At 62.7% G+C, this 27,852-nt stretch overlaps 2 protein-coding genes across 7 annotated transcripts in view; both read left to right on the forward strand.

Moving 5' to 3' along the window:
- CCDC57 (coiled-coil domain containing 57) overlaps positions 1-5,652 on the forward strand; it is a 110,583-nt gene extending 104,931 nt beyond the window's left edge. For all 6 annotated transcript variants that reach the window (XM_019981126.2, XM_019981128.2, XM_019981129.2 and 3 more), the window contains one exon: positions 5,147-5,652. In XM_019981126.2, coding sequence (XP_019836685.2) covers positions 5,147-5,346 — 200 coding nt within the window. In that variant the 3' untranslated portion in view covers positions 5,347-5,652. The remainder of the gene's footprint in view (positions 1-5,146) is intronic.
- A 5,178-nt stretch (positions 5,653-10,830) lies between these two features.
- FASN (fatty acid synthase) lies at positions 10,831-27,575 on the forward strand. The gene is made up of 41 exons (XM_070773861.1): positions 10,831-10,962; positions 11,733-11,885; positions 13,236-13,409; positions 13,649-13,849; positions 13,963-14,085; positions 14,171-14,286; positions 14,377-14,511; positions 15,195-15,657; positions 15,756-15,943; positions 16,041-16,230; positions 16,834-16,928; positions 17,068-17,202; positions 17,308-17,511; positions 17,619-17,734; positions 17,971-18,143; positions 18,224-18,415; positions 18,497-18,577; positions 18,693-18,881; positions 19,042-19,221; positions 19,299-19,502; positions 20,088-20,392; positions 20,696-21,088; positions 21,172-21,336; positions 21,455-21,573; positions 21,654-21,808; positions 21,959-22,162; positions 22,321-22,471; positions 22,557-22,735; positions 22,826-22,945; positions 23,141-23,263; positions 23,389-23,612; positions 23,697-23,898; positions 24,024-24,175; positions 24,286-24,377; positions 24,577-24,728; positions 24,814-25,056; positions 25,391-25,579; positions 25,805-26,035; positions 26,127-26,347; positions 26,427-26,525; positions 26,610-27,575. The coding sequence occupies exons 1-41, from the start codon at positions 10,836-10,838 to the stop codon at positions 26,997-26,999; spliced, it is 7,548 nt and encodes a 2,515-aa protein (XP_070629962.1). The 5' UTR covers positions 10,831-10,835; the 3' UTR covers positions 27,000-27,575.
- Positions 27,576-27,852: the final 277 nt, after the last annotated feature.

Consider the following 27,852-nt stretch of genomic DNA (forward strand, 5'->3'; position numbering starts at 1 on the left):
AGGCCTGACAGAGGGGCAAGAGCTGCGTTCTCACCTCCAGCCCAGAGGCTGCAGGTTGACATCCTGGCCTTTTGCTCTCAGCCCAGCTGCACCACCTCTGTGTCAGGCCGGGGCCCCTTATGCAGGGCCCGGGCATGAGGTGGATGTGTGTCCAGGAAGCTTCGCTAAGAGCTGGGCCTGGCACCAGGGCAGCACTTGGCACATGCCATGCTTGTGTTCACGTGGTCAGTTGTTCTGGGGCCCAGGCCCCTGGAGAGGCTCCTGGCCTCCTCGCCAGCCTCAGGCCCCCGACTTGAGCTGAAATCAGACAGGGAGCAACAGAGAAGCTGTGGGCAACTACTGGGCACACAGTAGGTCTGTGCAAAGCTCACTCCCAGCCCTGAGTGCTGTGTGCCTGCCCTGCAGTGCATGTCTGTCCTGGACAAGGAGTGAGGAGATTGGGAGGGGGTTCCCAAAGTAGCCCACAGGGTCCTCAGGGTCATCTCCTGGGGCCTGGAATAAGACCTGCAGCTACTGTGCTTGGGGCCAATTGGCAGCCCTCCCAAGGGGCACATTTCTATGGACAGGAAGAGCGTTGCTTCAGTCACAGCGTCCCCCCTGCCAAGAGGAGCAGAGGGCAGGCCCTCGAGGCATGTGTACTGCCAGTCTGCACCCTGGCTAGGTGCAGAGGTGGGCAGCCCCTCCATGGGAGGACCCTAGGATTCTTGGGTTCCTGGTCTGACCTACTGAGGGGCAGAGCCTCCACGAGCCCCTGTGAAAGTGTGCTTTTTAATGAATGTCACCTTGTTCATCTGTTTTCCATTGTTTGATCTCTATGCAAAGAAGTGTGTTAGTCGCTCAGTCACGTCCGACTCTTTGCGACCCTGCCAGGCTCCTCTGTCCGTGGGATTCTCCAGGCAAGAATGCTAGAGTGGGTTGCCGTTCCCTTCTCCACGGTATCTTCCTGACCCAGGAATCGAACCCAGGCCTGCATTGTGGGAGGATTCTTTCCCATCTGAGCCACCAGGAAAGCCCCTCTATGAAAAGAAGGCAGATCAACATCTGACCCCCCCGCCCCCGTGTGGCACCATGCCCTCCCTGCCGTCCCCACACTACCTTACAGAGGACACACATCGTCTGGGTGCAGCCTGGGTACTCAGCTGCCCTCTCCCGTCCCAGAGTGGGCACCAGCCAGGCTTGGAGGCCCAGCCGCTGCTTTCCGCCGCCTCCCCGCCCCCAGCCCCCTGCGTCCTGACCTCTGTCCTGGCGCTGTTTCCCCTTCCTCCGCTTCGCCCCTGCACTCAAGCCTACCCCCTCTGCCCACCCACCCGACGCGGCCTTTCCCAGCCCCTCTCCTCTGAGGCGCTGGGCCTCAGACAGGGCCCGAGAAGGGGTAGGGTCACGACGGAGGCAGTGCTGGCTCTCCTCTGCCACAGAACCTTTCCCCTCTAAGTCCCCTGCCTGAGGCACTTCCTGAAGCCCAGGGTGGGAGCCCCATGGGGCTGCACTGAGGGGCACTAGCAGGCAGTCCTGGGTGAGCCCAGAACCAGGGAGGAGACACCCCCAAAGATGATGGTGAGAAGGGGCAGCCAGGGGTTGGCGGCAGGCGTTAACTTCAGGAAGTGCGGGGTGGGGGGGGCGGGGGTGGTGATGCTGGTCTGTTAACCAGGGCTGTCTGGTCAGCGCCCCCAGCCCACGGCTGGGAGTGGCTGCAGGGCCCTGAGGATCTGGCATTTCCTGCCTGCCCCTCCTCCACGCTGCTGAAGGGAGTCAAGTCTGGAAGTATCAGCCCAGAGCCTCTGCACCAGGGGCCTGCAGCAGTTCCCAGGCAGGCAGGGCTGCTCAGGACAGGCTCGGGGGTCCATGTCACCCACCATCGACGCGCCTCGTACACTGAAGGCTTGGGGCTCTATCCCACAGGATTTGGGGCGGGGAGTGTAACAGAATCTAACTTTTAACCACTGATTCACAAGGATGCCCAGGGTGAGGGTGAGGAGCCCTAGGGGGTATAATTCCCCCAACTTGAGAAATGTAGAACTTGGGGACTCAAGGTGCTCCCAGGGAAGCAGGAGAGAAGTCTCAGCAGAAGCGCGGGGCCATCAGCACCCAGAGGGAATCACCCCAGAGAGGAGAGGGAAGGCCCAGCAAGACCAGCAGAGGCTGAAGTGAGCCTGAGGAGGTCCTGCCCCTTGTGGCCAAGGCTACAACTGGGACCTGAGTCTTGAGTAGTGCCCCAGCTCCACAGAAAGTTCTGGAGAACCAGGGCACACATGGCTCCATATCCCCTTTCTCAGGAGCTCAGGGAGTGCTTTTCCAACTGCCTTTAGAGGCCTAACGTGCCTGTGCTCAGAGCCACCCTGATGCACAGACAGATGGGAAGACAACTGAGAAGGGAGCTGGGCAGGAGCTCCGAGCATCCAGAGAGCTGGGACCCTTACAGGCCCCTGTGCGCAGAGAGCCCCAGGAGGCCCCGAGACAGGAGACTAACCCTCCTCCCCCCGGGGCTCTGGTCCATGAGACATGCCAGGCTCTAGGTCAGTAAGGGAAGGTCATGGGGAAGACCACCCACCAAAAGGGCCGGCCCACAAACCCCTCGACTCAGTCCGCCCCTGCCCAGCCCCCATCCTGCCCCCAGGTTCATACTGGGAGGTCTTGGGCATTTCACTGAACCTTCCCAAAGGCTGGGGCTGTAACAGCAGCCTGTAGGAGGCGAGTGCTATGCCCTTAAATGTCCCTGAAGCCTCATCAAAGTCCAGAGCAGAAAGAGAGCAGAACAGGTCAGGCAAGGAGGAGACGGCAGAGAGCACCATGGGGGCCTTGCTTCCACACCCCACCCCCTGAGTGAAGTCTGAATGAGGGCACAGACCACTCAAGCAGAGACCACGGCTCGGGCACAGGAAGTGTCCTAAGTCGAGCAGGCCTGACTTGTTCAGCTTCATGCCTGAGCCAGGACTGCCATGCTCTGGACACCTGACCTGGAGGAGCCAGTCACCCCCTCAGGGTGACTTTGCAGGGAGAAGGGCAGAAACCAGTGCCCTGCAAGGCTGGCTGTGCCGTCCTTTCAGCTTAGAGGCCCTGCTCCTAGGCAGATAAGTTGGTCAGCCCAGCCTGTGCTTCCAGCAGAAACATTGGAACCGCCTGCTTGGCATCCGGCTGAACTAGCAATCAGCTCCTAACCACTGGCCACAGGAAGCACGGCCTCCCAAGCAAAGGTCTTGGGCCCTAGGCTGGCCCTTCTCCCTACGCCTCGTCCCCCAGGCAGACAATGGGATGGACTCAGGTCATGCCCACGAACCCTTGAAGGGGCTGGTCCCTCAAGTTGTAGGGAGGGACCCCCACATCGCAGTGGTCAGACTCCTGACCCTGACCCTCCCCAATGGCAATGGCCTTCCAGAAGGAAACCGAGTTAGCAGGACAGGGCTGACCAGAGATCCCTTTACAAGCAGTTGTAAAGACGTCTAGGGTGAGAAGGTCTCTGTGTAGAGAGGAAGAATTCACCCAGGGTTGAAGAACCAAAGACATGGGCGCTTTCTCAATGAGGGAGGAGCAGCCATGGCCACAGGAAGTAAAGGGAAACCTGGGGATATCCAGGGACCCACATCCTCACCCTACTCCAGGACCTGGCGCTGGCAGGCAGGGGGCAGGGGGAGAGCAGGACCTGGCTCAGCTTTGGGTCTGAGGGCACAAGGAGAGGCCACTAGGTGTGACCCCCGAAGCCCCCAGGAAAGGAGAAGCAGCTCCAGACATCTCCAGAGGCCAGAGGAGTAGAAAGGGCACAAAATGAGAGAGGGGACCAGGGCCTGGGTACGCCTGGCCAGCGCCCAGCTTATGGTGCTGGAGTCACTGCAAGAAGCCTGGCTCACAGCCCTGTGTGTGCTTTCCAAGTCCCGGCCTTTCCTGTCACCCAGCTCCATGCCAACCCTGTTCTTTCCCTCCAGAGGCTGTGCGGCTGCTCTGCTGGCCTTTCCCCAGATTGGAGTCTGAGCCAGTTTGGTCCCTGTCGTCCACCTGTGCAGCACGTGGCCATGTGCTGGGCGGACCCCTCCAGACTGCTCCGTGTCACACCACCAGGCCCACAGTGGTGGGCTCTGTGACACTGGGCAGACGGTGTGCATCCCTGAAGTGTGTCTCACATGTGTGAGACGCCAGCACCAGGCAGCCAGGCCCCACCTATCCTGACTTGACGCCCTGTGTCAGCGTTCTTTTATTTTTTATATTTTATTTTTTTGGCTGAGCCACATGGCATGCAGGATCGCAACCCCGACCAGGGATCGAACTCATGCCCCTTGCATTGGAAGCACAGCGTCTTAACCCTGCATGCTGGGCCAGCCCAGGAAGGAGAGCAGCCGCTGAGCTTGCATCATCTCACCACTGCTTTTTATTTTTTTCATTTTTTATTTATTTGTATACAGTTTTTAAAGGTTATGCTCCATTTACAGTTATTACAAAATACCGTCCACATTCCACATGTTGTACAATACAGTCTTGTAGCCTCACAGTTGCTTTTCAATAACATCTTCCTGGTACATTTTTTTTTTTTTTAAGAAATACATTTTTAGTTTTAAAAGCTAGGAAAACAGTGAAAAGCTCAAGGGACTTTTCAAACATCACCTAGAGTGCCCTCGTGCAAAGACAGTTGTTGCCAGTATTTAGGGAGGGCTGCCCACACTTAGAGCGTCTGCTATAGCTCCAGGGTCCTTGGCCTGGGCCTGGCCACGCGCATCAGGGCTGCTGTGCCGCTGGAGATGCTCGCAAGCATGGCCAGAGGGCACAGGGTAGATGACAGCCTGGGAAGTGCCGTGAGTCAACCCTTAACCTCGGAACCTCCGAGGGACCCATTATGAAATGATCAGGACAGGAGATGTTTTCACAGCCAAGTATCCTGTGTGCCCAGTGGAGGGGCAGGTCCAGGCCCCCAGAACACCTGGAGAGCACATGTCCACACAGACCCGCTGTGCGGGACACCAGGGCCAGGACCTCCAGATACAGCCATTGCCCTGGAGGACACTGGCCTTCGTGGGCTCCCACAAGGAAGCTGACGTGGGATCTCTGGTTCCTGCTGGAGAGAAGCTCGGCCAGCACTCACTGAACCCAGCTCTCCATGTGCACCGCATCCTCCTGCCCCGTGATGACTCACCCTCCTTTCTCTTTTCTCTTCACCTGCTAGAGCACCCAGCACCGACAGCCTGTAGCCTCCAGCACCCTGAGGGGAGCCCCACTGTGACGTGGGCAGCCTTTGGCGTTGAAGGGATGAAGATGGAAGCCCAGACAAGGGGCAAGCCTACTAGACACCCCAGGGCTCATCCTCCAAAACATAAAGGCTGCCAGCGGCCCCCCAAGATTCGGAACTACAACTCCAAGGACTGACCCACCCCACTCCTCCCCCTCCCCGTTCTGATCCCTTCCTTTCTCCTCCCCCACCCTCCCGCCTTCCCCTTTCCCCTCCTGCTCCCTTCCATCCAATGTGTCAGTCCTTCTTCCCATCCTCCTCCTCGGTGCTTTTGTCTCCATGTCAGGGCTGTGCGCGCGCGCGCGCGCGTGTGTGTGTGTGTGTGTGTGTGTGTGTGTACAGTGGGGGTGGTGAACTACTAAGGCACCTCACAGACTGACCACCGAATCCCAAATTCTTCTTTGAACTTGGGAAGGACAGTAAAAGATTTCCAGGGCTTTGCATATGTGGCTCTCATGGCCTGGTTTCTTGTGATTCAAAGGTTCGACCGTGAGTGCTTTTGGTACCATCACACACACTACTCCGTTTATATCTGAGTTTAAAATAGAAACCCAGTTACAGTCCTGAACTACAGATGTCACAGACGAGTGAGCAAGAGATCTCGTAGCAGAAAATTCTGTTCAACTTTGCGCAGACCCTGCTACCAACATGCGGGTTTCAGGATTCACTCTGCGACCAGGGCTGAGCCTTTTCTGGTCCACGTGGGGACTGAGGGAACCCTGTAGGTGGGCAGAAAAGCCAGCCATCCACAGAAGGAGCACCCGATTCAGGGCTGGGGACACAGCTCAGGCGTTCAGAGCTCCACGGGAGCCCTGCTCTTGGCAGTGCCTGAGCAAGGCCTGACAGAGGGGCAAGAGCTGCGTTCTCACCTCCAGCCCAGAGGCTGCAGGTTGACATCCTGGCCTTTTGCTCTCAGCCCAGCTGCACCACCTCTGTGTCAGGCCGGGGCCCCTTATGCAGGGCCCGGGCATGAGGTGGATGTGTGTCCAGGAAGCTTCGCTAAGAGCTGGGCCTGGCACCAGGGCAGCACTTGGCACATGCCATGCTTGTGTTCACGTGGTCAGTTGTTCTGGGGCCCAGGCCCCTGGAGAGGCTCCTGGCCTCCTCGCCAGCCTCAAGCCCCCCACTTGAGCTGAAATCAGACAGGGAGCAACAGAGAAGCTGTGGGCAACTACTGGGCACGCAGTAGGTCTGTGCAAAGCTCACTCCCAGCCCTGAGTGCTGTGTGCCTGCCCTGCAGTGCATGTCTGTCCTGGACAAGGAGTGAGGAGATTGGGAGGGGGTTCCCAAAGTAGCCCACAGGGTCCTCAGGGTCATCTCCTGGGGCCTGGAATAAGACCTGCAGCTACTGTGCTTGGGGCCAATTGGCAGCCCTCCCAAGGGGCACATTTCGGCGGAAAAGAAGAGCGTTGCCTCACTCACAGTGTCCCCCCTGCCAAGAGGAGCAGAGGGCAGGCCCTCGAGGCATGTGTACTGCCAGTCTGCACCCTGGCTAGGTGCAGAGGTGGGCAGCCCCTCCACAGGACGGTGGGGTGCTCAGCCTGGCCTACAGAGGTGCAGAGCCCCCCACAAGCCCCTTTGAAAGCATACATTTCATTAATGTCATCTTGTTTATCTAGGTTTCAGTCTTTGATTTCTGTGAAGAGAGGGAAGATAAAAATCTACACAAGCACATTGACGTCCTAACCACTGATGCACTGCTTATCCTGGGCACACAGTGTTTGGGGAGCTGCGGAGAAAATGGCAGGTCTCTTCCAATGTGCCAGAAAGGAACATGCCAGGAGCAGCTTTGCTGCCGGGTGGCAGGGTCTCCATACTCTGTTTTGTCTGGCACATTGCCATGTAAGTGAGACGTGGCCACGTGACTTCCTTTAGCTGAAAAAGTGAGCCCCTTTGCTAGAAACAGATCCCGTAAGTCCTCATCCCTCTGTGGTGCAAACAAGGTCTCGAACTCAGCCACGCAGCCTGCGATCGTCGTGTCACCTGGGCCCCTGGTAGTCTGCAGTGAGAAGAGCCCCACTGACCAGCAGGAAGTGAGCCTGCTCAACACCGAGAGTTGAGCGTGTTTGTGCAGCACGGCCTACCCACTTCTGATCCAGGATACCAAGGGTCTGAAAAGCTCTTAAGTAGAAAGGAAAAGAAAATCCCACAAAGCTATTTGGGACAGCAGTTGAGCTGCGGGATCTCCCTCCCCTCTCTCCTTTTTTCCTGTCTTGCCCTTTGTTTCACAGTGTGCAAACCAGAAGTCCCCAGTGATGATGCCAAGAGGAAGACTAGAGCAAGAGAGATGAGCTGCCACTGGGACTACCTGGGGGTGTAGGGAGCACTGTAGGGTTTGAGGGAGGGGCACCTGAAGTCAAGTTATCTGGTTTGACGTAGCAGTCCCGTTCTGTCCTGCCCAGAACATCTGTGGCCAGTGCCATGCTCCACAGTCTTCAGTTGCTGAGAGCAAGACAAGAGCGGTTGCACGGAGGCAGGGGAGGAGAGCAGCAGCGTTTGATTACAAGAGGAATCGGCCAGGCACCTCTGCCAGGGCTTTTCTGACCTCCCAAGGGTCTATCAGTGGTCCCAGGAGATAGTAAGGGCCGTGCAGGGCGTGGCCACCAGTCAGTCCTTCCTGGGCTCACGTGATTCCCGATCCGTGTTGTTTTCAGTCTGGAAAGTCAAGGATTTTTGTGTGTGTGTATAAAATGGATAAACATTTGAGGACGGGAATTACAGAAGGAGGGTGTGCGGGCGAGGAGAGACGCACTTCCATCGGTTCGTGTGCGTGCTGGTGGGTGAGAGTGGCCACGTGCGAGCGCGAGTGCCTCTGCCCAGGGAGACTCCTTTGTTCAAGCCACGCCAAGAGGTGTCCGTGCAGAACCCGCTCGCCAGATGGCCGCTCCCGGTCCCCGCGGCCGTCTGCGGAAGGCCCCTGCAGGCCTCGGAGCGTCCCCCGGGTTCCCGCACTCGCCCCGCGAATTTCGGCGGCAAGGCAGGAAGGACCCGGGGCGCTGCGCTGCGGTGACCGACAGTAACCCCGCACGGGGCACCCTCGGCCGGGTCAATGACCGCGCGCGGCCCGCGCAGAGCCCGGGGCCACCCGGCCCATCACCCTATCACCTAGCAACGCCCACTCGAGGGGCGCCATTGGGCCAGCGCGCACGCCTCGGGCCCCCGATTGGCTGCGGCTGCAGAGAGCCACGCCCCCGGCCCGGCACCGCTCAGCCCGGATGCTGGCCGTCAATTCGAACGCCTGGGGGTCCGTCTAGCCCCCAGTGTGGCCCCAGTATGACCCCCAGAGTGACCCAAGTACGCCCCGTTCCGTTTCCACCGCGCGCCGTGCACACGTGGCCCCCGCGATCCCGGAGGTGGGGGCGGCCCCGGGAGGCGTGGAGCACGGAACGGAAGTTGGGGGGCGGGGGTGACACCGTGCCCCGCCCCAGAGCCCCCCGAGTCCGGGGCCCCCAACCCGGCGCCCCCTGGGCGCGCCCCCGCGCAGGGTCCCGGCTCCCGGCGGCGGCGCGCCGCATCACCCCACTGGCGGCGGCGCGCCTTGTCCCGGGGCGCAGCCCCGACGCTCATTGGCCTGGGCGGCGCAGCCAAGCTGTCAGCCCATGTGGCGTGTCCGCACGGGGACGGCCGCGGTTAAATAGCGCCGGCGCGGGCCTAGAGGGAGCCAGAGAGAGAGTAGCGGCCTCCCCTCCAACGCACACTCCATCCTCGCTCTCCCTCAGCCGTTCGCACAGCCGCCCGCGCCCAGACCAGGTACAAGCGGCCAGGCCGGGCCGGGGTCGGAAGTTGCGAGTCGGGAACCCGGTCCTGGGGCCAGACTGGATCGGGGGCTGGGGCGGGAGCAAGGCGGCCGGGCTCGAGCGGGCGCCGCCGGCCCGCATCCTCTGGCCTTGGGTGCGCATGGTTCGGCGCGCTGATGGTGAGGGCTCATCTCACACAGCCTGCCCTGGTCTCGGCGTCCGAGCCTCCGGTCTGGATGTTCGAGCCCCACGAGACGCCCGAGGCTAGGCGGCAAAGGGCCCTCGCGCCATGCCTAAGCCCAGCGAGGCAGGTGGGCGGATAGCGAGGGGCGGACGCCCGGGAACGCCGCGAACAGCCATTTTGGTCTTGGACTGGGCCGGGCGGCTGCGGACCCTCGAGGGCCTGTTGGAGCCCCCAGCCGCCACACCCTCGAGGGCCTCCTTTTCCGGCTTGGCCGCCGAGCCCCTCCACCCACGGCATCCCCATGCCTCCGGGTGCAGGATAGCCGTCTCGGCCGACCGGAGGGCCTGAGAAGAGGGGAGGGAGGTGGATGGAGGAGGCGCAGGGCCGTATAAGGTCGGCTCCTCCACCACGTGGGCTCCATTTGGAGCCCCCAGAGTTCTGGGGGGAGAGCCACTCCTGCCGGGTGCAACCTCACGGCGGCGCGCGCAGTTTCGCCAGCGCCGCAGGGGTCTCCACCCTTTTGCCTCGTCCCGCCGGACTCCGCGTGAATAGCAAGTAGGGGGAGAACAGAGCGGGCGCTTTCTGGAGAAGCAGCCGCCCCGGGAGCTGGTGCTTCTGGGCCGGCAAAGGGCTCTTTATTCAGCGCTGGGGGAGGGGGCTCCCTCTGCCGGAACGCCGGGGCGATCAGGCCACCCAAGGAAGACGCTCTCTCCACTCCTACTTTCCCATGCTCAGAGAAACCCTAAAGGGCCAGTAGTTGGCGAGTTCACCAGTCATCGGCGCCATAAGGCCCTGGAGCCTTGGTGGAAGTTTGCAGGACCAACCTTGGCCTTGCCCCCTTCCTCAGACAGGAGCCCCATCCAGGGCCCACAGGCTCAGGGTAGACTAGGTTCCCCCGTTGGTGCTGGGAGACCTGGGTCTGGATGGACAGGCAGGCTGCACAGTAGGCAAGCGCAGTCCTGAGGCCTCGACCTGTGCAGATGTGTGGGTCTGGGTAGTGCTTGCCTGGCAGCTGAGAGAGTGGTTCTCCAGGTTGGAGCCTGCTGGAGGGGCCGTACAGGCTGGGGCTGCCCACTGTGGGACAGGGACCAATTTTTCCCCAGAGCCCCGCCAGGCCTTGGCACTGTTGAGGAGACCAAGCTGTGGTTCTGGCCTGGAGGGCAGCTCGAGATGCTGAGCGCAGAGCCAGCTAGTCAGTGTGGGCACTTCTTCCCACCCCCACATTTGCCCTTTCTCCTTCGCCTACTAAATTCCCTGGGCTACCTCTTAACAGGCTGACGGCCAGGCAGTCCCTTCCTCAGAAGGGTTTGGGCCCTGCCTCCCACCATGGGGCCCCCTCCTGAGTCTCCTGCAGCAGGGCTGTGGTGGGGTCACCCCAGGCCAAGGCCAATGCCCAGAGAGCCCAATGCGAGGTGTTGGCAGGCTGGACCAGAGTGGGGACTCCCCTTTCCCAACCACCATACATACCCTTCACAAAACGTTCCAGCGGGTGCACAGCCCCAGAGCTGGCCATGTGGATCTTTGTTGCAGGGCTTTCTGAGCTGCTGTTCTCAGACCCTTGAGTGGGCCAGATGGAGGAGGGAGTTCATGAAGCCAGGGTTGGGAAGCAGCTGGGTCTCCAGCGAGGCTGTGGACTGGCAGTGCTGGGGCCCAGGCTGACTGGTGTCCGGGCCCCCATGCCACCCTCCTTGCAGAGAGAGCAGCCATGGAGGAGGTGGTGATCACTGGCATGTCTGGGAAGCTGCCTGAGTCGGAGAACCTGGAGGAGTTCTGGGCCAATCTCATTGGCGGTGTGGACATGGTGACAGATGATGACAGGCGGTGGAAGGCCGGTAAGCGAGCCTGGGGCTCCCCGCCTACTTGAGAGGTTCTTTTCTCACCCCTTCTGTGGACACAATCTCCCGGGTTACCAGGGAGGGCCTGCACTCCGGTCCCACTGGCAGAGCCAACAGTCACCTAAGGTGAGGCCGTGTTATAGCTTCTTTCTGGAGACGGTACCAGAAGGCTCTGGGCTAGGGGAACGTGGGACCTCTGGCCAGTGGGCTAGGGACTGAACTCCAGCCTGTGGGAGTCTGGAGTTCTCTGGGCATAGCCTTTGCCCCTTTCACAGACCAGGGCCATTGCTTAGGGTGGAGCCAGGGCAAGACCAGGTGGGTGAACACCTCCAGCCAGCCACTGCCTGCCCACGTGCTGTCCCAGGCGGTCAGATAAGACATCAGGCTCCCCCGGGAAGCTGGTTTGACTCCCTCACGCCCAGTAGATTCTCCCGCAGAGCGGCTCCACCTGATCTACAGGATATGAGTCAGTGTGGCAGAGCCTGGCTGGCCTTAGCTGCCAGGCCGGGATGGGGCCAGGCAGAAGGTCTTCAGCCAGGTCAGGACAGTGGCAGGTGGGAGGAGGCAGCGCTGCCCGCTACAGTGCTCTGCTCTGCTCTGGGGCCATCACCCATGAGGTTCCCCCCGGCCCAAGGGTCCCCTTCAGAAGTGGGCCCACCCATCCCAGGGAGCTTCAGCTCCCTGTTGCAGCCGGGACTCCCCCCCAGTCAATCACTCAGGGCTATGATGTTCTATGACTGATTTCTCCACCTGTGTGTGTTCCCTAGGACTATATGGCCTGCCTCGGCGGTCAGGCAAGCTGAAGGACCTGTCCCGGTTTGACGCTTCCTTCTTCGGGGTCCACCCCAAGCAGGCACACAATATGGACCCCCAGCTCCGCTTGCTGCTGGAGGTCACCTACGAGGCCATTGTGGATGCAGGTGGGCCATCTGGGGGGCTGCAGAGGGCCAGTCCCCAAGTTTCCTGCTGCCCTTCTTGAAAACCTCCCTTTTTGCTTCTAAAAGCATCTGTGTGTTCATAACAAAACATCCAGAACAGAAGGTGCTGAGGAGGGAGCGGAGCCCTGGGCTGGGGCCGACGAGGTGGGGAGGTGTGGGCCTCAGGCAGCTCAGGTTTCACAACTGCACACCAGAGGAATCCCAGACATGTCCTGTCACCCCAGTTTCCTCACTCCCCATTGCGTGGCTGATCTTGGAGGCGAGGGCAGGACACCAGGTGCCAGGCAGAGCAGGAGGCAGGATCTGGCCCCAGGACTCTCACCCTCCACTCCCCTCTGCTGGGTTGTGCCTAGCCTTGGAAAAGTGCTTCAAGGGCACAGACTTGTCCCAGGGACACTGGGGAACATGGAAATTGTGCTGAGTGGGAGAGGGAAGGCTGGCCATGGGGGTGAGGCCCCTCAGCAGGTGGGCCACAGGGGAACCCAGGACCTGCCTACTGCCACCTGTGGTTTGCAGGGCGGGTACCCTGGCCTTACAGGTCTCTTGTCCTGCAGCAGATGCTAAGTAGCCCCTGGGGTTGACCCTTGAGTGTGACAGGGTCCTGGACAGGCACTGCCTGGGGGGAGGGGCGGGGAGGCGGAGGCCTTCCCACTGCCCAGGCCCCAGCCGGAGACCTTGGATGCTGCTCTCCAGGGGCTGGCCAGTGTCCCTCCCTCCTTCCCAAGCCTGGACACTCGGCTTTTGTCTCTCTCTGTCTTCTTATCTTGGCCCGCCCAAGGCAGGCTGCTCTCAGGGCTCATCAGACCCTGCCAGCAGTACCAGTGCCCAGGGGAGTAGCCTGGGGACAGTGCTGTCCTCTGTCCCCACCTCCAGCTGTCTCTGGCCTCTGCCTGACCCAGAGACTGGAGCCCCATCTGGCACCCCGCCTGTCCCCCGGGCCCCAGTTTCCTGTGACCTGGTTATCTGTTGTCAACCCTACCTGGGCCAGCCACCCCACTCTGGCTCCACTGTCTCTTCCCTGACTCCCCAGCCACTCTAGAGTCAGGCGAGGTGGAGCCTCCTCTCCCCTGCAACGTAGGATCGAACCCTGGGTTCGATCCCGTGGAGATGGGAACGGCAACCCACTCCAGTATTCTTGTCTGGAGAATCCCATGGACAGAAGAGCCTGGGAGGCTACAGTCCATAGGGTTACAGAGTTGGACATGACTGAAGCGACTTAGCATGCACCCAGTCACCCCAGCCAGAGAGGCCAAGGGGAGACGCCTCACCTCCCAGAGCTCAACAGCAGGCTGGGCACAGCACAGCTGCAGGTTTGACTTCTGCCTCCTACAGGCATCAACCCAGCTTCCATTCGGGGGACGAACACCGGTGTCTGGGTGGGTGTGAGTGGCTCTGAGGCTTCAGAGGCTCTGAGCCGAGACCCTGAGACCCTCGTGGGCTACAGCATGGTGGGCTGCCAGCGTGCCATGTTGGCCAACCGCCTCTCCTTCTTCTTTGACTTCAAAGGTGGGTGCCCACACAGCCCTTTTGTTTCTGACTCGGGCCTGGGGTGGGGGGAGGCGGGCAGGGGCCGGATGACAGCTGAGACCCTTCCAGACTCTGACCACACCTCCCCTAGGAAGGCCAGCAGGAACAAGGTCCTGGTGGTGTGGGTTCCACGTGGAGAGCACTCAGTAGAGCTGTCAGAGCCCCAAGGTATAGGGTGGGGAGGCGGTCCCACGGCTGCATTGTGTCCTTGCCTGCAGGGCCCAGCATCACCCTGGACACGGCATGCTCCTCCAGCCTGCTGGCCCTGCAGAGGGCCTACCAGGCCATCCAGAGAGGGGAGTGCGCCATGGCCATTGTCGGCGGCGTGAACATCCTGCTGAAGCCCAACACCTCGGTGCAGTTCATGAAGCTGGGCATGCTTAGCCCCGAGGGCACCTGCAAGTCCTTCGATGCATCAGGTGAGAGCAGTGGGCATGGGGCCCCGGGCAGTGCCTCCACCCTCGATTCTATCCGGCACCAGCCCCTGAGCCCTTCCCTGAGCTCATGAGCCTGAAGTGCCCTCCGCCCCCAGGGAATGGCTACTGCCGTGCAGAGGCTGTGATGGCCATCCTTCTGACCAAGAAGTCCCTGGCCCGACGGGTGTACGCCACCATCCTCAACGCTGGCACCAACACGGATGGCTGCAAAGAGAAAGGTGGGAGCTGGCCTGGGGCAGGCGAGGGTGGGGCTACGGGTAGTCGGGCGGGGCTGGGGGTGCTGAGGCCTGGACCCGCCCCCAGGCGTCACCTTCCCCTCCGGAGAGGCACAGGAGCAGCTCATCAGCTCCCTGTATAAGCCGGCCGGGCTGGACCCGGAGACCCTGGAGTACGTTGAAGCCCATGGCACCGGTACCAAGGTGAGACCCCTGCCTGGCCCTGCTCATATCCCACGTCCCACGCCAGAGAAGCACCAGGGCGGGGTCCTGACCTCCCTGAGTTCCCCATAGGTGGGCGACCCCCAGGAGCTAAACGGCATCGTGCAAGCCCTGTGTGGCACCCGCCAGAGCCCCCTGCGGATTGGGTCCACCAAGTCGAACATGGGACATCCGGAGCCCGCCTCAGGGCTCGCGGCGCTGGCCAAGGTAGGCAGGCGAGTCTAGGGCCATCTTGTCCCTGCCCCGTCAGCGTCTTATAGCCTGCTGGGGGAGGGTCCCTCCCGGCTGTTCTGTGGGATATGGGTCAACTGAGGCCCGGAGAGCAGGCCGCCAGCATGTGGCCAGCCCCTGCCTGGCTTCACAGGGCCAGACATTTTACCCAGCACTTGCTCCCCAAGGGGCCAGCCAGAGGGAGCAGAAGCAACAGGGCAGCCCGTGTCTCCAGGCTCGCTCTCCCTGTGGCCTCCTGACCAGCTGGTAGCTTGGAGGACCCAGGTCACTACTGGTTGAGCTTCTGAGTATGATGGGAGCTTCCTGGTGGTCTCAGCTCCCTGGGCCACCATAGCCACCTGTCTGCAGCTCTTAGCTTGGGAGATGGGGTGGGGAATGGCTGAGGAGCCTTTGTCTAGATCCACAGCCAATGAGGCTGGGAGGTGGCAGGGCCCCAGGTGAGGCCTAGGGCTGAGAGGAGACAGAGCATGTGGCTTGGTCACCAGACCGCTGCACTGGGGCAGGGCGAGCTTTGGGGGAGAACGAAATTGCTTGCAGCGGGCAGGGCCTCTGGGGTGACACAGAGGGTCCTCAGGAGGGGATGTACCTGAAGCCCATCCCGACCAGCAGGGGCAGGGAGCCCAGGGCCGGCCGTCCTGCTGACCGCGAGGCACCCACAGGTGCTGCTGTCCCTGGAGCACGGGCTCTGGGCCCCCAACCTGCACTTCCACAACCCAAACCCCAAGATCCCAGCACTGCAGGATGGGCGGCTGCAGGTTGTGGACCGGCCCCTGCCCGTCCTCGGGGGCAACGTGGGCATCAACTCCTTTGGCTTCGGTGGCTCCAACGTGCACGTCATCCTCCAGCCCAACTCCCAGCCACTGCCACCGCCTACCCCACATGCCGCCCTGCCCCGTCTGCTGCGGGCCAGTGGGCGCACCCTGGAGGGTGTGCAGGGTCTGCTGGAGCTAGGCCTCCAGCACAGCCAGAACCTGGCCTTCGTGAGCATGCTCAATGACATCGCGGCCCCCTCCCCAGCAGCCATGCCCTTCCGTGGCTACGCCGTGCTGGGCAGCCAGGGGGGCAGCCAGGAGGTGCAGCAGGTGCTGGCCGGCAAGCGCCCACTCTGGTTCATCTGCTCCGGTGAGCCCCGACCCCACCCCGCCCCACCTCAGGTCATCCCCGAGGGCCGCATGGGCTGGGACTGCACGGCGCTGCCCTGACATCTCCCTCCGGGACAGGTATGGGCACACAGTGGCGCGGGATGGGGCTGAGCCTGATGCGTCTGAGCCGCTTCCGCGACTCCATCCTGCGCTCGGATGAGGCCGTGAAGCCTCTGGGACTGCAGGTGTCACAGCTGTTGTTGAGCACGGACGAGGCCATCTTTGATGACATGGTCATCTCCTTCGTGAGCCTCACTGCCATCCAGGTGTGCCCCTGGGGTCTGGGGTGAGCCGGCTGGCAGGGTGGTGAGCCTGGGGTCCCCGAGACTGGCATGACCCATCCTGTTCCCACCCCACCCCCAGATCGCGCTCATAGACCTGCTGACCTCCATGGGCCTTCAGCCCGACGGCATCATCGGGCACTCCCTGGGTGAGGTGGCCTGTGGCTATGCCGACGGCTGCATCTCTCAGGAGGAGGCCATCCTCTCTGCCTACTGGAGAGGCCAGTGCATCAAGGAGGCCAACATCCCGCCCGGGGCCATGGCGGCTGTAGGTAGGCACTGCCCTCTGCTCCCCTGTCGCGCTCCACCCCTGGGCCTGAGGGTCTCCATAGGAGGGGGTCATCTGTACTGGCACCTTTCTGTGTTGGCGCTGGGCAGAGGCCAGGGCCTGGGGGCAGCTCACCAGCCACTGTCCTCACCGCAGGGTGAGAACAACCCTGACAGCCTGCCCCGCTATGCCCCGGATGGCCTTGGAGCCCGGCATACTTGCCCATGGGTGTCAGTAGAGGCCAGCGTGATTTTCACATGAACCCCTGGGGGGGATGCTGCAGGCGGAGTGGGCCTGCTCACACTTGGGACAGGCAGGGGTGGGGACGGGAGGAGACCAGAGAGAGCCGGAGGGGCTGTTGGGAGAGTGAGGCCAAAGCCCTCTCTGGTAGGCCAGGCGTGGGACCCGAAACTGGCTCCCACCTGTAGGACGGTATTAATGACACCTCCGCCTGAGACCAGACAACGGCAGGGATGAAACTGCCTCGTAAAGGTGCCGCTCGGCAGCTGTCATTAGGGCCACCCGGGCAGCATTCCCCTCCCTGGGGAGGGCTGTGTGGGGGTGCCTGCTCCCCATGCCACCCTTTGAGGCTCTCTTCTGCTCCCAGGCTTGACCTGGGAGGAGTGTAAGCAGCGCTGCCCCCCTGGCATCGTGCCTGCCTGCCACAACTGCATCGACACCGTGACCATCTCGGGACCTCAGGTGGGCCCTGGGAGGCAAGGCCTCGTCCCCAAGTCCCCTTTCACCCCCGCAGAGCGTGCTCTGCGCAGGGAGCCCGGCACTGGCCCGGACCCGGACTGCCGTCAGCGCCCCCGTCCCTCCCCGTCTGCGCTCCCCCCAGGCCTCCATGTTGGAGTTCGTGCAGCAGCTGAAGCAGGAGGGCGTGTTCGCCAAGGAGGTGCGGACGGGCGGCATGGCGTTCCACTCCTACTTCATGGACGGTATCGCCCCCATGCTGCTTCAGCAGCTCAAGAAGGTGGGTGGCTGTCCCCGCGCTGTGTGGCGGGGGCCCTCCCTGAGGACAGGCGGGGAAGGCAGGCCCCAGCTCCCTCAGGCTGACCCCGCCCGGCCCTCCGCCTAGGTGATCCGGGAGCCCCAGCCGCGTTCCCCACGCTGGCTCAGCACTTCCATCCCCGAGACCCAGTGGCAGGAGAGCCTGGCCCGCACCTTCTCGGCCGAGTACAACGTGAACAACCTGGTGAGCCCCGTGCTGTTCCAGGAGGCGCTGTGGCACGTGCCCGAGGACGCCGTGGTGCTGGAGATCGCACCCCATGCCCTGCTGCAGGTATGCGTAGTCCTGCAGGGCCGGCGGGCTGGCCGGGCGCGGGGGGCTGAGCGGGGGGCCAGTGGGAACTGGCCAGGGGGAGGCCCAGCCCGCCTCTGCCTCTGCAGGCCGTCCTGAAGAGAGGCCTCAAGTCCAGCTGCACCATCATCCCCCTGATGAAGAAGGACCACAGGGACAACCTAGAGTTCTTCCTCAGCAACGTGGGCCAGCTCTACCTGACCGGGTGCGGCCGCTCTCCCTGCTCAACCCTGGGAGGCTCCTCCCCAGCCAGGCCACCGGGCGGCCTTGAGATGGTCCCCAGGAAGCAGACCTCTGGGTGCTGGGCCACTTCCACACCCTTGGCATGCCCCCCACCCCACCCTGTCTCAGGCGTCTCTGAGGTCTTAGGGGAGGTGGGTTGACCGTGGGTCAGCAGTGGGTGTGACAGGGCAGTCACATTTCCCCTTTTGCACCTTCCAGCATTGACGTCAACCCCAACGGGCTGTTCCCACCTGTGGAGTTCCCAGCTCCCCGGGGCACCCCCCTCATTTCCCCCCACATCAAGTGGGACCACAGCCAGACCTGGGATGTGCCCACTGCTGAGGACTTCCCCAGTGGTTCCAGTAGCTCCTCTGCCACCATCTATAAGATCGGTGAGTCCTTGCAATGCAGGCGGGCAGGGGGGCGGGGTGGCTTCCTCCACAGCAGTGGCACTAAGGCCCAGGCCCCACAGACATCAACCCCGAGTCCCCTGACCACTATCTGGTGGATCACTGCATCGACGGTCGCATCATCTTCCCGGGCACTGGCTACCTGTGCCTGGTCTGGAAGACACTGGCCCGAGCCCTGGACCAGAACATGGAGCACACGCCTGTAGTATTCGAGGACGTGACGCTGCACCAGGCTGTCATCCTGCCGAAGACAGGTGAGGAAGGTGGCTCAAGCTATGGGGTGGGAGGGCCAGCTGCCGACCCCTGCAGCTGACCTCTGCCCCTGCTGCCCACAGGGATTGTGCTCCTGGAAGTGCGGCTTCTGGAAGCTTCCTGTACCTTTGAGGTGTCTGAGAATGGCAACCTGATCGCGAGCGGTGAGCAGGGGCCCTGGACCGGGCTGCAGGGTCCCTGCTGGGGGTCTCTGGGTAGACCTTAGCTACCGGCTCAGCCCTGCCCTCACTCAGGCCCTTCTGCCATCCCTGCCCACAGGGAAGGTATACCAGTGGGAAGATCCCAACCCCAAGCTCTTTGACAACCGGTATGGCCCGGACCCTGCGACCCCCGTGGACCCCACAACTGCCATCCACCTGTGCCGTGGTGATGTATACAAGGAGCTGCAGCTGCAGGGCTTCAACTACGGCCCCTACTTCCAGGGTATCCTTGAGGCCAGCTCCGAAGGTACGTACAAGGGAGGTCCCACTTTGTGTTTTGGGGCCAACCCCTGCTGCCTGGTGTGAGGGGGCCACGAGGGGTCCCCCCAGGTTGGGGCACACAGAGGAGAGGGCCCACGGCAGGAAGAGACCTAGCCTGGCCAAACCGACAGCCCCTTTCTCCCCAGGCAACACAGGCCAGCTGCTCTGGAAGGACAACTGGGTGACCTTCATGGACACCATGCTGCAGATGTCTATCCTGGCCCCGAGCAAGCGCGGCCTGCGCCTGCCCACACGCATCACCGCCATCTACATCCACCCGGCTACCCACCAGCAGAAGCTGTACACGCTGCAGGACAAGACACAAGGTCAGCCCTGCCCTGGCCCCACACACGTGCCTCCCCGTGCCAGGCCCTGCCCACCCTCACCCAGCGTGTCCCCACAGTGGCCGACGTGGTAATAAACAGGTGTCTGGACACCACGGTGGCTGGCGGCATCTACATCTCGAGGATCCACACCTCGGTGGCCCCCCGGCATCAGCAGGAGCAGCTGGTGCCCATCCTGGAGAAGTTCTGCTTCACACCGCACGTGGAGACTGGGTGCCTGGCTGGGAACCTGGCCCTGCAGGAGGAGCTGCAGCTGTGTGTGGGTGAGTCTTTTGCACCCACCACCCTCATCCCGGGGCCCAGCTCCCAGTTCCCGGGCCCCGTTATCCCATCATAGCCTCTCCTACGTGTGGGGTCTACCTCTGCCTTCCCCTGTGAGTGCCCCTGGCTTCCCCCTACCTGGAGCTGATGTCTTCAGAGGGGGCCTTGGCAGAGAGGTGACAGATTTCGCCCCTCTTGTCTGTACCACCAGCCAGCTGCACAGGCGTGAGACCACCCTCTACCCAGGGCTCATGCCCAAGCTGAGGGGTGCGGGATGGTGGGGGGAGCTGGGGAGGGGCAGCCAGGGCCGGCAAAGCATGGAACCCATCCTCTGGGGAACCCATACTCTGGGGCTCACACCTGCATGGGGGCAGGGCTGCCCTTTGCCCACCTAGTGTACCAATGGTCAGTGCCAGTTTCCAGCCCTGGAGGACTGGACAGTCCACTCCATCCCTCTATCTTCCGTCAGTGGGCAGAACCAGGTAGTGGGTTCTGTTTCAAGCAGTCACTAGTTCCTGGTCGGGGGAGCTTCAGGAACCCCAGCCCAGCTGAGGCTCTTCCCTGACATGTGACTCTCCCCTCCCCAGGGCTGGCACAGGCACTGCAGACCAGGGTGGCCCAGCAGGGGATAAAGATGGTGGTTCCTGGGCTGGATGGTGCCCAGGCTCCCCAGGAGGCCCCACAGCAAGGCCTGCCTCGGCTGCTGGCCACCGCCTGCCAGCTGCAACTCAACGGGAACTTACAGATGGAGATGGGCCAGATCCTAGCCCAGGAGAGAGCCCTGCTGTGTGATGACCCCCTGCTCAGTGGGCTCCTCAACTCCCCAGCACTCAAGGCGTGCGTGGACACTGCCCTGGAGAACATGACCAGCCTCAAGATGAAGGTGGTGGAGGTGGGCGTCCCGCGCAGCCGCAGGCCCAGTGCTCAAGGACTCAGATATCGGCAGTCCCGAACCTAAGGGAGGGCTGGGGCCTCTCAGACGTGAGGTCGCCCAACTCAAGATGGAGCTGAGGCTGCCCGGACACCGAAGGGGAAGGGGGCACTGAAGGGACTGGTTCCAGGGGTGTGGTGGGCAGGGCAGCACTGGCCAATGACCTCTGCAGAATCGGTGGGTGGGCCTTTCTGGGAAACACCCAGCTGAGGTGGGGGGACGCCTGCCCAGGGGCAGCTGATCCAAGAAGCTATTCCATCCCAGGTGCTAGCTGGTGACGGCCAACTGTATTCCCGCATCCCCACGCTGCTCAACACCCAGCCCCTGCTGGAGCTGGACTACACAGCCACTGACCGCCACCCCCAGGCCCTGGAGGCTGCCCAGGCCAAGTTGCAGCAGCTCGATATAACCCAGGGCCAGTGGGACCCCTCGGACCCGGCCCCCAGCAACCTGGGTGGGGCCAACCTCGTGGTGTGCAACTATGCCTTAGCCAGCCTCGGTGACCCGGCCACGGCTGTCGGCAATATGGTGGCTGCCCTCAAGGAGGGAGGCTTCCTGTTGCTGCACACGCTGCTCAGAGGACACCCCTTGGGAGAGACTGTCACCTTCCTCACTTGCCCTGAGCCACAACAAGGCCAACGGCACCTCCTGAGCCAGGTACAGGCGGAGCCGGGATTGGGTGGATGGGGCTGGGGGGCGGGACCGGGAGGCTGCAGAGCCCTGACCCCCTCAACTCACAGGATGAGTGGGAGCGCCTGTTTGCTGGTGCGTCCCTGCACCTGGTGGCCCTGAAGAAGTCCTTCTACGGCTCGGTGCTCTTCCTGTGCCGCCGGCTGGCCCCGCTTGACAGCCCAATCTTCCTGCCTGTGGAGGACACCAGCTTCCAGTGGGTCGACTCCCTGAAGGTCAGTCCTTCCCAGCCCCTACCAGGCCAGGCTGACCCGGCTCCAGTGTCGGGACCTGGGGGAATCCCCCCCATCAGGCAACCCTTCCCTCGTCAACCCTTCCTTCATCCTTCTACAGAACATCCTGGCCGATTCCTCCTCCCGGCCCGTATGGCTCATGGCTGTTGGCTGCACCACCTCAGGGGTCGTGGGCTTGGTGAACTGTCTCCGGAAAGAGCCTGACGGGCACCGGATTCGGTGAGATGCCCACTGTGCTACGTGCCCCTTGCCCCCGGGACCCAACCACAGCCTCCCCTCACCTGTCTGGCTGCCCACAGGTGCGTCCTGGTGTCTAACCTCAACAGCACGTCCCCCATCCCTGAGACAGACCCGAAGTCCTTGGAGCTGCAGAAGGTGCTCCAGAGTGACCTGGTGATGAATGTCTACCGTGATGGGGCCTGGGGAGCGTTCCGCCACTTCCCACTGGAACAAGGTGAGCCCCCCGGGACTGCCCTGCTCCTCCGGGTTCCTCGCCTCCCAGCTGGGTGGACTGAGGAGAGGGCAAGAGGACTCTGGCTGGAAGCCCTGCTCCAGGCCAGGGCCACATGCGATCCTAGGGGCTCCACTTTCTGTCACCCCCTAGACAAGCCCGAGGAGCAGACAGAGCATGCCTTCATAAATGTCCTCACCCGAGGGGACCTGTCTTCCATCCGCTGGGTCTGCTCCCCTCTGCGCCACAGCCAGCCCACGGCCCCTGGCTTCCAGTTCTGCACCATCTATTATGCCTCCCTCAACTTCCGCGACATCATGCTGGCCACGGGCAAGCTGTCCCCCGACGCCATCCCAGGTACAGGCAGCCCACGGTAGGGGGACCAGAACAAAGACCCCCCCCCACCCCGGGGCCGGGGCCTGGGACGAGAAGGGTCCTCACCCAACAGTGCTCAGGAACCTGGGAGGCTCCTCCCAGTGAGGTCAGGGGCTCACTCACCCGCCATCTGCCCCCAGGAAATTGGGCCTCTCGGAACTGCCTGCTAGGCATGGAGTTCTCTGGCCGAGATGCCAGCGGGAAGCGTGTGATGGGGCTGGTACCCGCCGAAGGCCTGGCCACCTCCACTCTGGTGCCTCAGAGCTTCCTGTGGGACGTGCCTTCCAACTGGTGAGTCACCAGGGCTGGGACCTGGGGCCCGACATGGACGTGGCCGGGCATCAGGCCAGAGCTGACCCCTGCACTGTGCCCTTAGGACCCTGGAGGAGGCCGCCTCGGTGCCCGTTGTCTACAGCACAGCCTACTACGCGCTGATGGTCCGCGGGCGCATGCAGCCAGGCGAGACGGTGCTCATTCACTCGGGCTCCGGCGGCGTAGGCCAGGCTGCCATCGCCATCGCCCTCAGCCTGGGCTGCCGTGTTTTCACCACTGTGGGTAAGCCTCCAACCCTTCCCAGAGCCCAGGATTGTCTGCCTGGCAGCACTGCTAAAGCCCAGACTCACCAGGTGTGCCTCTCTCTGCCAGGGTCAGCCGAAAAGCGGGCATACCTCCAGTCCAGGTTCCCCCAGCTCAACGAAACCAGCTTTGCCAACTCCCGGGACACATCCTTTGAGCAGCATGTGCTGTGGCACACAGCCGGGAAGGGTGAGTGGTCCCCATCACTCACCACCCACCATCCGCCTGTATCCTCAGCCCCCTCCTCCTCCCATCCCCCACTCACCAGCCAAGCTGGAGGAGACGCTGGCCCATGCTGGGACAGGGTCTAGACCTTCAGACTCATGTCAGGTTGGCCGGGCTGTGACCTTCACTATGGGGACCCGGCTTGCCCCCCATCCCAAGGTGCTGACCTGGTCCTCAACTCCCTGGCGGAAGAGAAGCTTCAGGCCAGTGTGCGGTGCCTGGCCCAGCACGGTCGATTCCTGGAAATTGGCAAATTTGACCTTTCCAAAAACCACCCCCTGGGTGAGATGGGGCGGCAGGCCTGGTGGGTGGCTGGGTGGGCAGGGGGCTGTTGGGCAGAGTGGGGGTCTGCAGGGTGGTAGGCTGTGGGCTATGTGGTGAGGCCCCCCGCCTGCCCACCTGTCCAGGCATGGCCATCTTCCTGAAGAACGTGACTTTCCACGGGATCCTACTGGACTCTCTCTTTGAAGAAAACAACACCATGTGGCAGGAAGTGTCGACACTGCTGAAGGCGGGCATCCGGGAGGGTGTGGTGCAGCCCCTCAAGCGAACAGTGTTCCCCAGGACCCAGGCGGAGGACGCCTTCCGCTACATGGCCCAGGGCAAACACATCGGCAAAGTGGTCATTCAGGTGAGTGGGGGGCCCTGGGGGTCTCTGGCCCCAGCCCTGGCCCCTGCCAGCAGTGCGTGAACAGGGGCCCTGCTTGGGCTGCAGGTACGTGAGGAAGAGCAGGAGGCGGTGCTGCACGGGACCAAACCCACCCAGATGGTGGCCTTGTGCAAGACCTTCTGCCCAGCCCACAAGAGCTACATCATCACTGGGGGCCTGGGTGGCTTTGGCCTAGAGCTGGCCCACTGGCTCGTGGAGCGAGGGGCCCAGAAGCTGGTGCTGACCTCCCGCTCTGGGATCCGCACAGGTGAGTGGCCTGAGGGTGGGGCAGTGGGAAGAGCCTCCTTCAGACCCCTTTATGGTGCTCTCAGGGCACCTAGGCTTGGGACCAGACCTTCATTTGCCCATCCCCTCCCACTGTCTGTCCCACAGGCTACCAAGCCAGGCAGGTCCACGAGTGGAGACGCCAGGGTGTGCAGGTCCTGGTGTCCACCAGCGACGTCAGCGCACTGGATGGCACCCGGAGCCTTATCACTGAGGCCGCCCAGCTTGGGCCCGTGGGAGGCATCTTCAACCTGGCCGTGGTGAGGACGGCTTTAGAGGGGCTGGAGCCAGCTGCCCAGGGAAGGGCCCCTCCTAAGAAGCCCTCCAAAGGCCTGGGGCCGAGGCAGGTGCTAAGATCCCCTCACCCCAGGTCCTGAGAGATGCCATGCTGGATAACCAGACCCCTGAGTTCTTCCAGGACGTCAACAAGCCCAAGTACAATGGCACCCTGAACTTGGACAGGTGGGCTCCTCCCTTCTCCTCTCCCGCCTTCTCCCTGCACAGCCCTTGCACTGGTGTCCAGAGACCTGGCCATGGGCCTCCGCTGGGGTCTGACCACAGGTCCAGGGAAGGGGAGGCGGTTTGGCGGGTAAGCAGGAGTCCTGGGCATGACAGCCGGGGGGCTGGGGAATCCGGCTGGGGGTGACTTAAGAACCCACAGGGTGACCCGGGAGGCATGCCCAGAGCTGGACTACTTCGTGGTCTTCTCCTCCGTGAGCTGCGGGCGTGGCAATGCCGGCCAGACCAACTACGGGTTCGCCAACTCCACCATGGAGCGCATATGTGAGAAGCGTCGGCACGACGGCCTCCCAGGTGGGCCCACCTGCCACTCCCCGATTGGTGCGGTCCCACCCTCATAACTACCCCGACTCACCACAGCGCCACTGCCCACCCACAGGCCTCGCCGTGCAGTGGGGTGCGATTGCTGACGTGGGCCTCCTCATGGAGCTGAAGGGCACTAAAGACAAAGCCATCGGCGGGACGCTGCCCCAGCGCATCACCTCCTGCATGGAGGTTCTAGACCTCTTCCTGAACCAGCCCCACCCCGTCCTGAGCAGCTTTGTGTTGGCAGAGAAGGCTACATCCCGTGGCCCCAGCGGCAGCCACCAGGACCTCGTGAAGGCTGTGACTCACATCCTGGGTGAGGCAGCACCCTGCCCCCTTGCCACCGGTAGACACTCGTCTCCCGAGTCTGGTCTCCCAGGCTGCAAAGGGGGGCGTGCTGGGCTTGCTCATGGAGGGAGAGGCATAGGTGGTCTGTGCAGAGTTGGGTGGGGGCTGTGGGTCCCATGGTACCATCTGTTCAGTTCAGTCGCTCAGTCTTGTCCGACTCTTTGCGACCCCGTGAATCGCAGCATGCCAGGCCTCCCTGTCCGTCACCAACTCCTGGAGTTTACTCAAACTCATGTCCAGGGTACAATACCCACCCAGGACCCCTCCCACGTTGCCAACTGAGCTGCCTCCCCACCCCCCAGGCATCCGTGACTTGGCCACCGTCAACCTGGACAGCTCGCTTTCAGACCTTGGCCTCGACTCACTCATGGGCGTGGAGGTGCGCCAGATGCTGGAGCGTGAGCACAACCTGCTGCTGTCCATGCGGGAAATCCGGCAGCTCACAATCCACAAGCTGCAGGAGATTTCCGCGCAGGCTGGCACAGCTGATGGTAGGTATGGAGGGGGTGTCCCCAAAGCAGCACTGTCCCCTCAGGGCTCTTGGCCTCCGAGCAGGTCAGGGCTTGTCCATCTGGCCCCTTCCTGAGAGGCCTCCTTGGGCGCCCAGCGCCCCCACCCATCTGCCCTGGCCACCCGTGGCCGACGGGTGTGCATGTCTGTGTGTTTGTGGCAGGGGACCCTATGGTATCATCCCTGGTATCTGCCCCTCTTCACAGAGCTGACGGACTCCACACCCAAATTCGGCAGCCCTGCCCAGTCGCAGACCCAGCTGAACCTGAGCACCCTGCTGGTGAACCCCGAGGGCCCGACCTTGACACGGCTCAACTCGGTGCAGAGCTCCGAGCGGCCCCTGTTCCTGGTGCACCCCATCGAGGGCTCCACCACCGTGTTCCACAGCCTGGCCGCCAAGCTCAGCATCCCCACCTATGGCCTACAGTGTACAGGAGGTATGTCAGGGGCCTACGGGGCTGCCCCCCAGGGAGTTGGGGATGGCAAGGCACCTGCAGACGAGGGCTAAGCCTTATGCTGTGCCCGCAGCGGCACCCCTGGACAGCATCCAGAGCCTGGCCACCTACTACATCGAGTGCATCAGGCAAGTGCAGCCAGAGGGGCCCTACCGCATCGCTGGCTACTCCTACGGGGCCTGCGTGGCTTTCGAGATGTGCTCACAGCTGCAGGCCCAGCAGAACGCTGGCCCCACGAACAACAGCCTCTTCCTGTTTGACGGCTCGCACACCTTCGTGATGGCCTACACTCAGGTGAGGGCGGCAGCGGACGGGAGTCCGCAGGCCCAGCCCCTTGTACCTGCCACTGCAACAGCTCTTCCTCCCTTTGCAGAGCTACCGGGCCAAGCTGAACCCCGGCTGCGAGGCAGAGGCCGAGGCCGAGGCCATGTGCTTCTTCATGCAGCAGTTCACGAAGGCGGAGCATAGTAGAGTGAGTCGACCCGGCGTGGGGCCCGGCCTCCCGATGCCCCCGCCCCCGCCCCCGGCGCTGCTCGCTCACTGTCCTATCCTACAGGTGCTGGAGGCCCTCCTGCCCCTCGGGGATCTGGAGGCGCGTGTGGCAGCCACCGTCGAGCTGATCGTGCAGAGCCACGCGGGCCTGGACCGGCACGCGCTCAGCTTTGCTGCGCGTTCCTTCTACCACAAGCTGCGCGCCGCGGAGGAGTACACGCCGCGGGCTACCTACCACGGCAACGTGACGCTGCTGCGCGCCAAGATGGGCAGCGCCTACCAGGAGGGCCTGGGCGCCGACTACAATCTGTCCCAGGTGTGCGACGGCAAGGTGTCTGTACACATCATCGAGGGCGACCACCGCACGCTGCTGGAGGGCAGCGGCCTGGAGTCCATCCTTAGTATTATTCACAGCTCCCTGGCCGAGCCGCGCGTCAGCGTGCGGGAGGGCTAGGCCACCGGCCCGCCCCCCGCCTCCCACCTGCCGACCCTGGCACCGCACCCCGCGTGCAGGCGCCCATAGGACCAGCACCCCCTCGCACACGCACACAGCCCACCCCGCGGCTTCCCTGGGCGCAGGGCCGAGACCCGCGCCGCCGACTCGGAGACCTGCCTGGTCTGTGAAGAGTCGGCTGAGCCACTAGCCGGGCCGAGCTTCCAGAACCGCACGGGCTCTGCTGCACTGGTGTGGTTGTCGTTTTTCTGTTTGGATTCTCCTATTTATTGCGTCGCCATGGGGGGCGGAGGGTGGGGAGGGGAGACGCTGGTCGGTCCACCTGTGAAGCTGGCGCACGCGGGAGCCGGGCCCAGGGCCCCATGATGCCGGAGGTCGCGCGGAGCAGCCCTGGGCGCTGGGCACCCACCCTATTTGTCTGTGTTCGTTTTTCAAGAAATAAGGTTCAAATTGCTGCGTGGGTTTTGAAATTTACTGTAATTGTCTGTGTAAAGAACCGTGTCTGTACTCTGTTTCATTTTTCACGAACCTGGTAAAGATGTTGTCTCCCATGATTAAATCTCTCCTTCGCTCTGGCGTCTGGGCATCCTTTCATCCTGCCTGCTGATCAGCTCTGTGAGCCTCCACTGTCCTGGCGCCCCAGGGAGTACCACCCTCTGCTTCCCGCAGGAGTGTGTGTGTGTGGAGGGGTGATACCTGGCTCCAGAAAACAGGCTGGACACCTCCAGGGAAGGGGCCCTCGATCAAGGAAACTTGACCAGGAGGGGACAGGTAGGCAGTCTGATGATGGGCTGGCATAATTGAGGACCCCCCCACCTAGGGTAGCCTTGCCAGAATTCCTTCTCCCTCAGGG

Source organism: Bos indicus, chromosome 19 (genome assembly GCF_029378745.1).
Source record: "Bos indicus isolate NIAB-ARS_2022 breed Sahiwal x Tharparkar chromosome 19, NIAB-ARS_B.indTharparkar_mat_pri_1.0, whole genome shotgun sequence".
Lineage (NCBI taxonomy): Eukaryota > Metazoa > Chordata > Mammalia > Artiodactyla > Bovidae > Bos > Bos indicus.

What these genes read in the sequence shown, in the direction of transcription:
- FASN (XM_070773861.1), top strand. Translation starts at nt 10,836, where the DNA reads ATGGAGGAGGTGGTGATCACTGGCATGTCTGGGAAGCTGCCTGAGTCG. An exon ending in CACCCCATGCCCTGCTGCAG is followed by an intron (nt 17,512 to 17,618) that starts GTATGCGTAGTC and finishes CTGCCTCTGCAG; the next exon opens with GCCGTCCTGAAGAGAGGCCT. An exon ending in GCAGGCTGGCACAGCTGATG is followed by an intron (nt 25,580 to 25,804) that starts GTAGGTATGGAG and finishes CCCTCTTCACAG; the next exon opens with AGCTGACGGACTCCACACCC.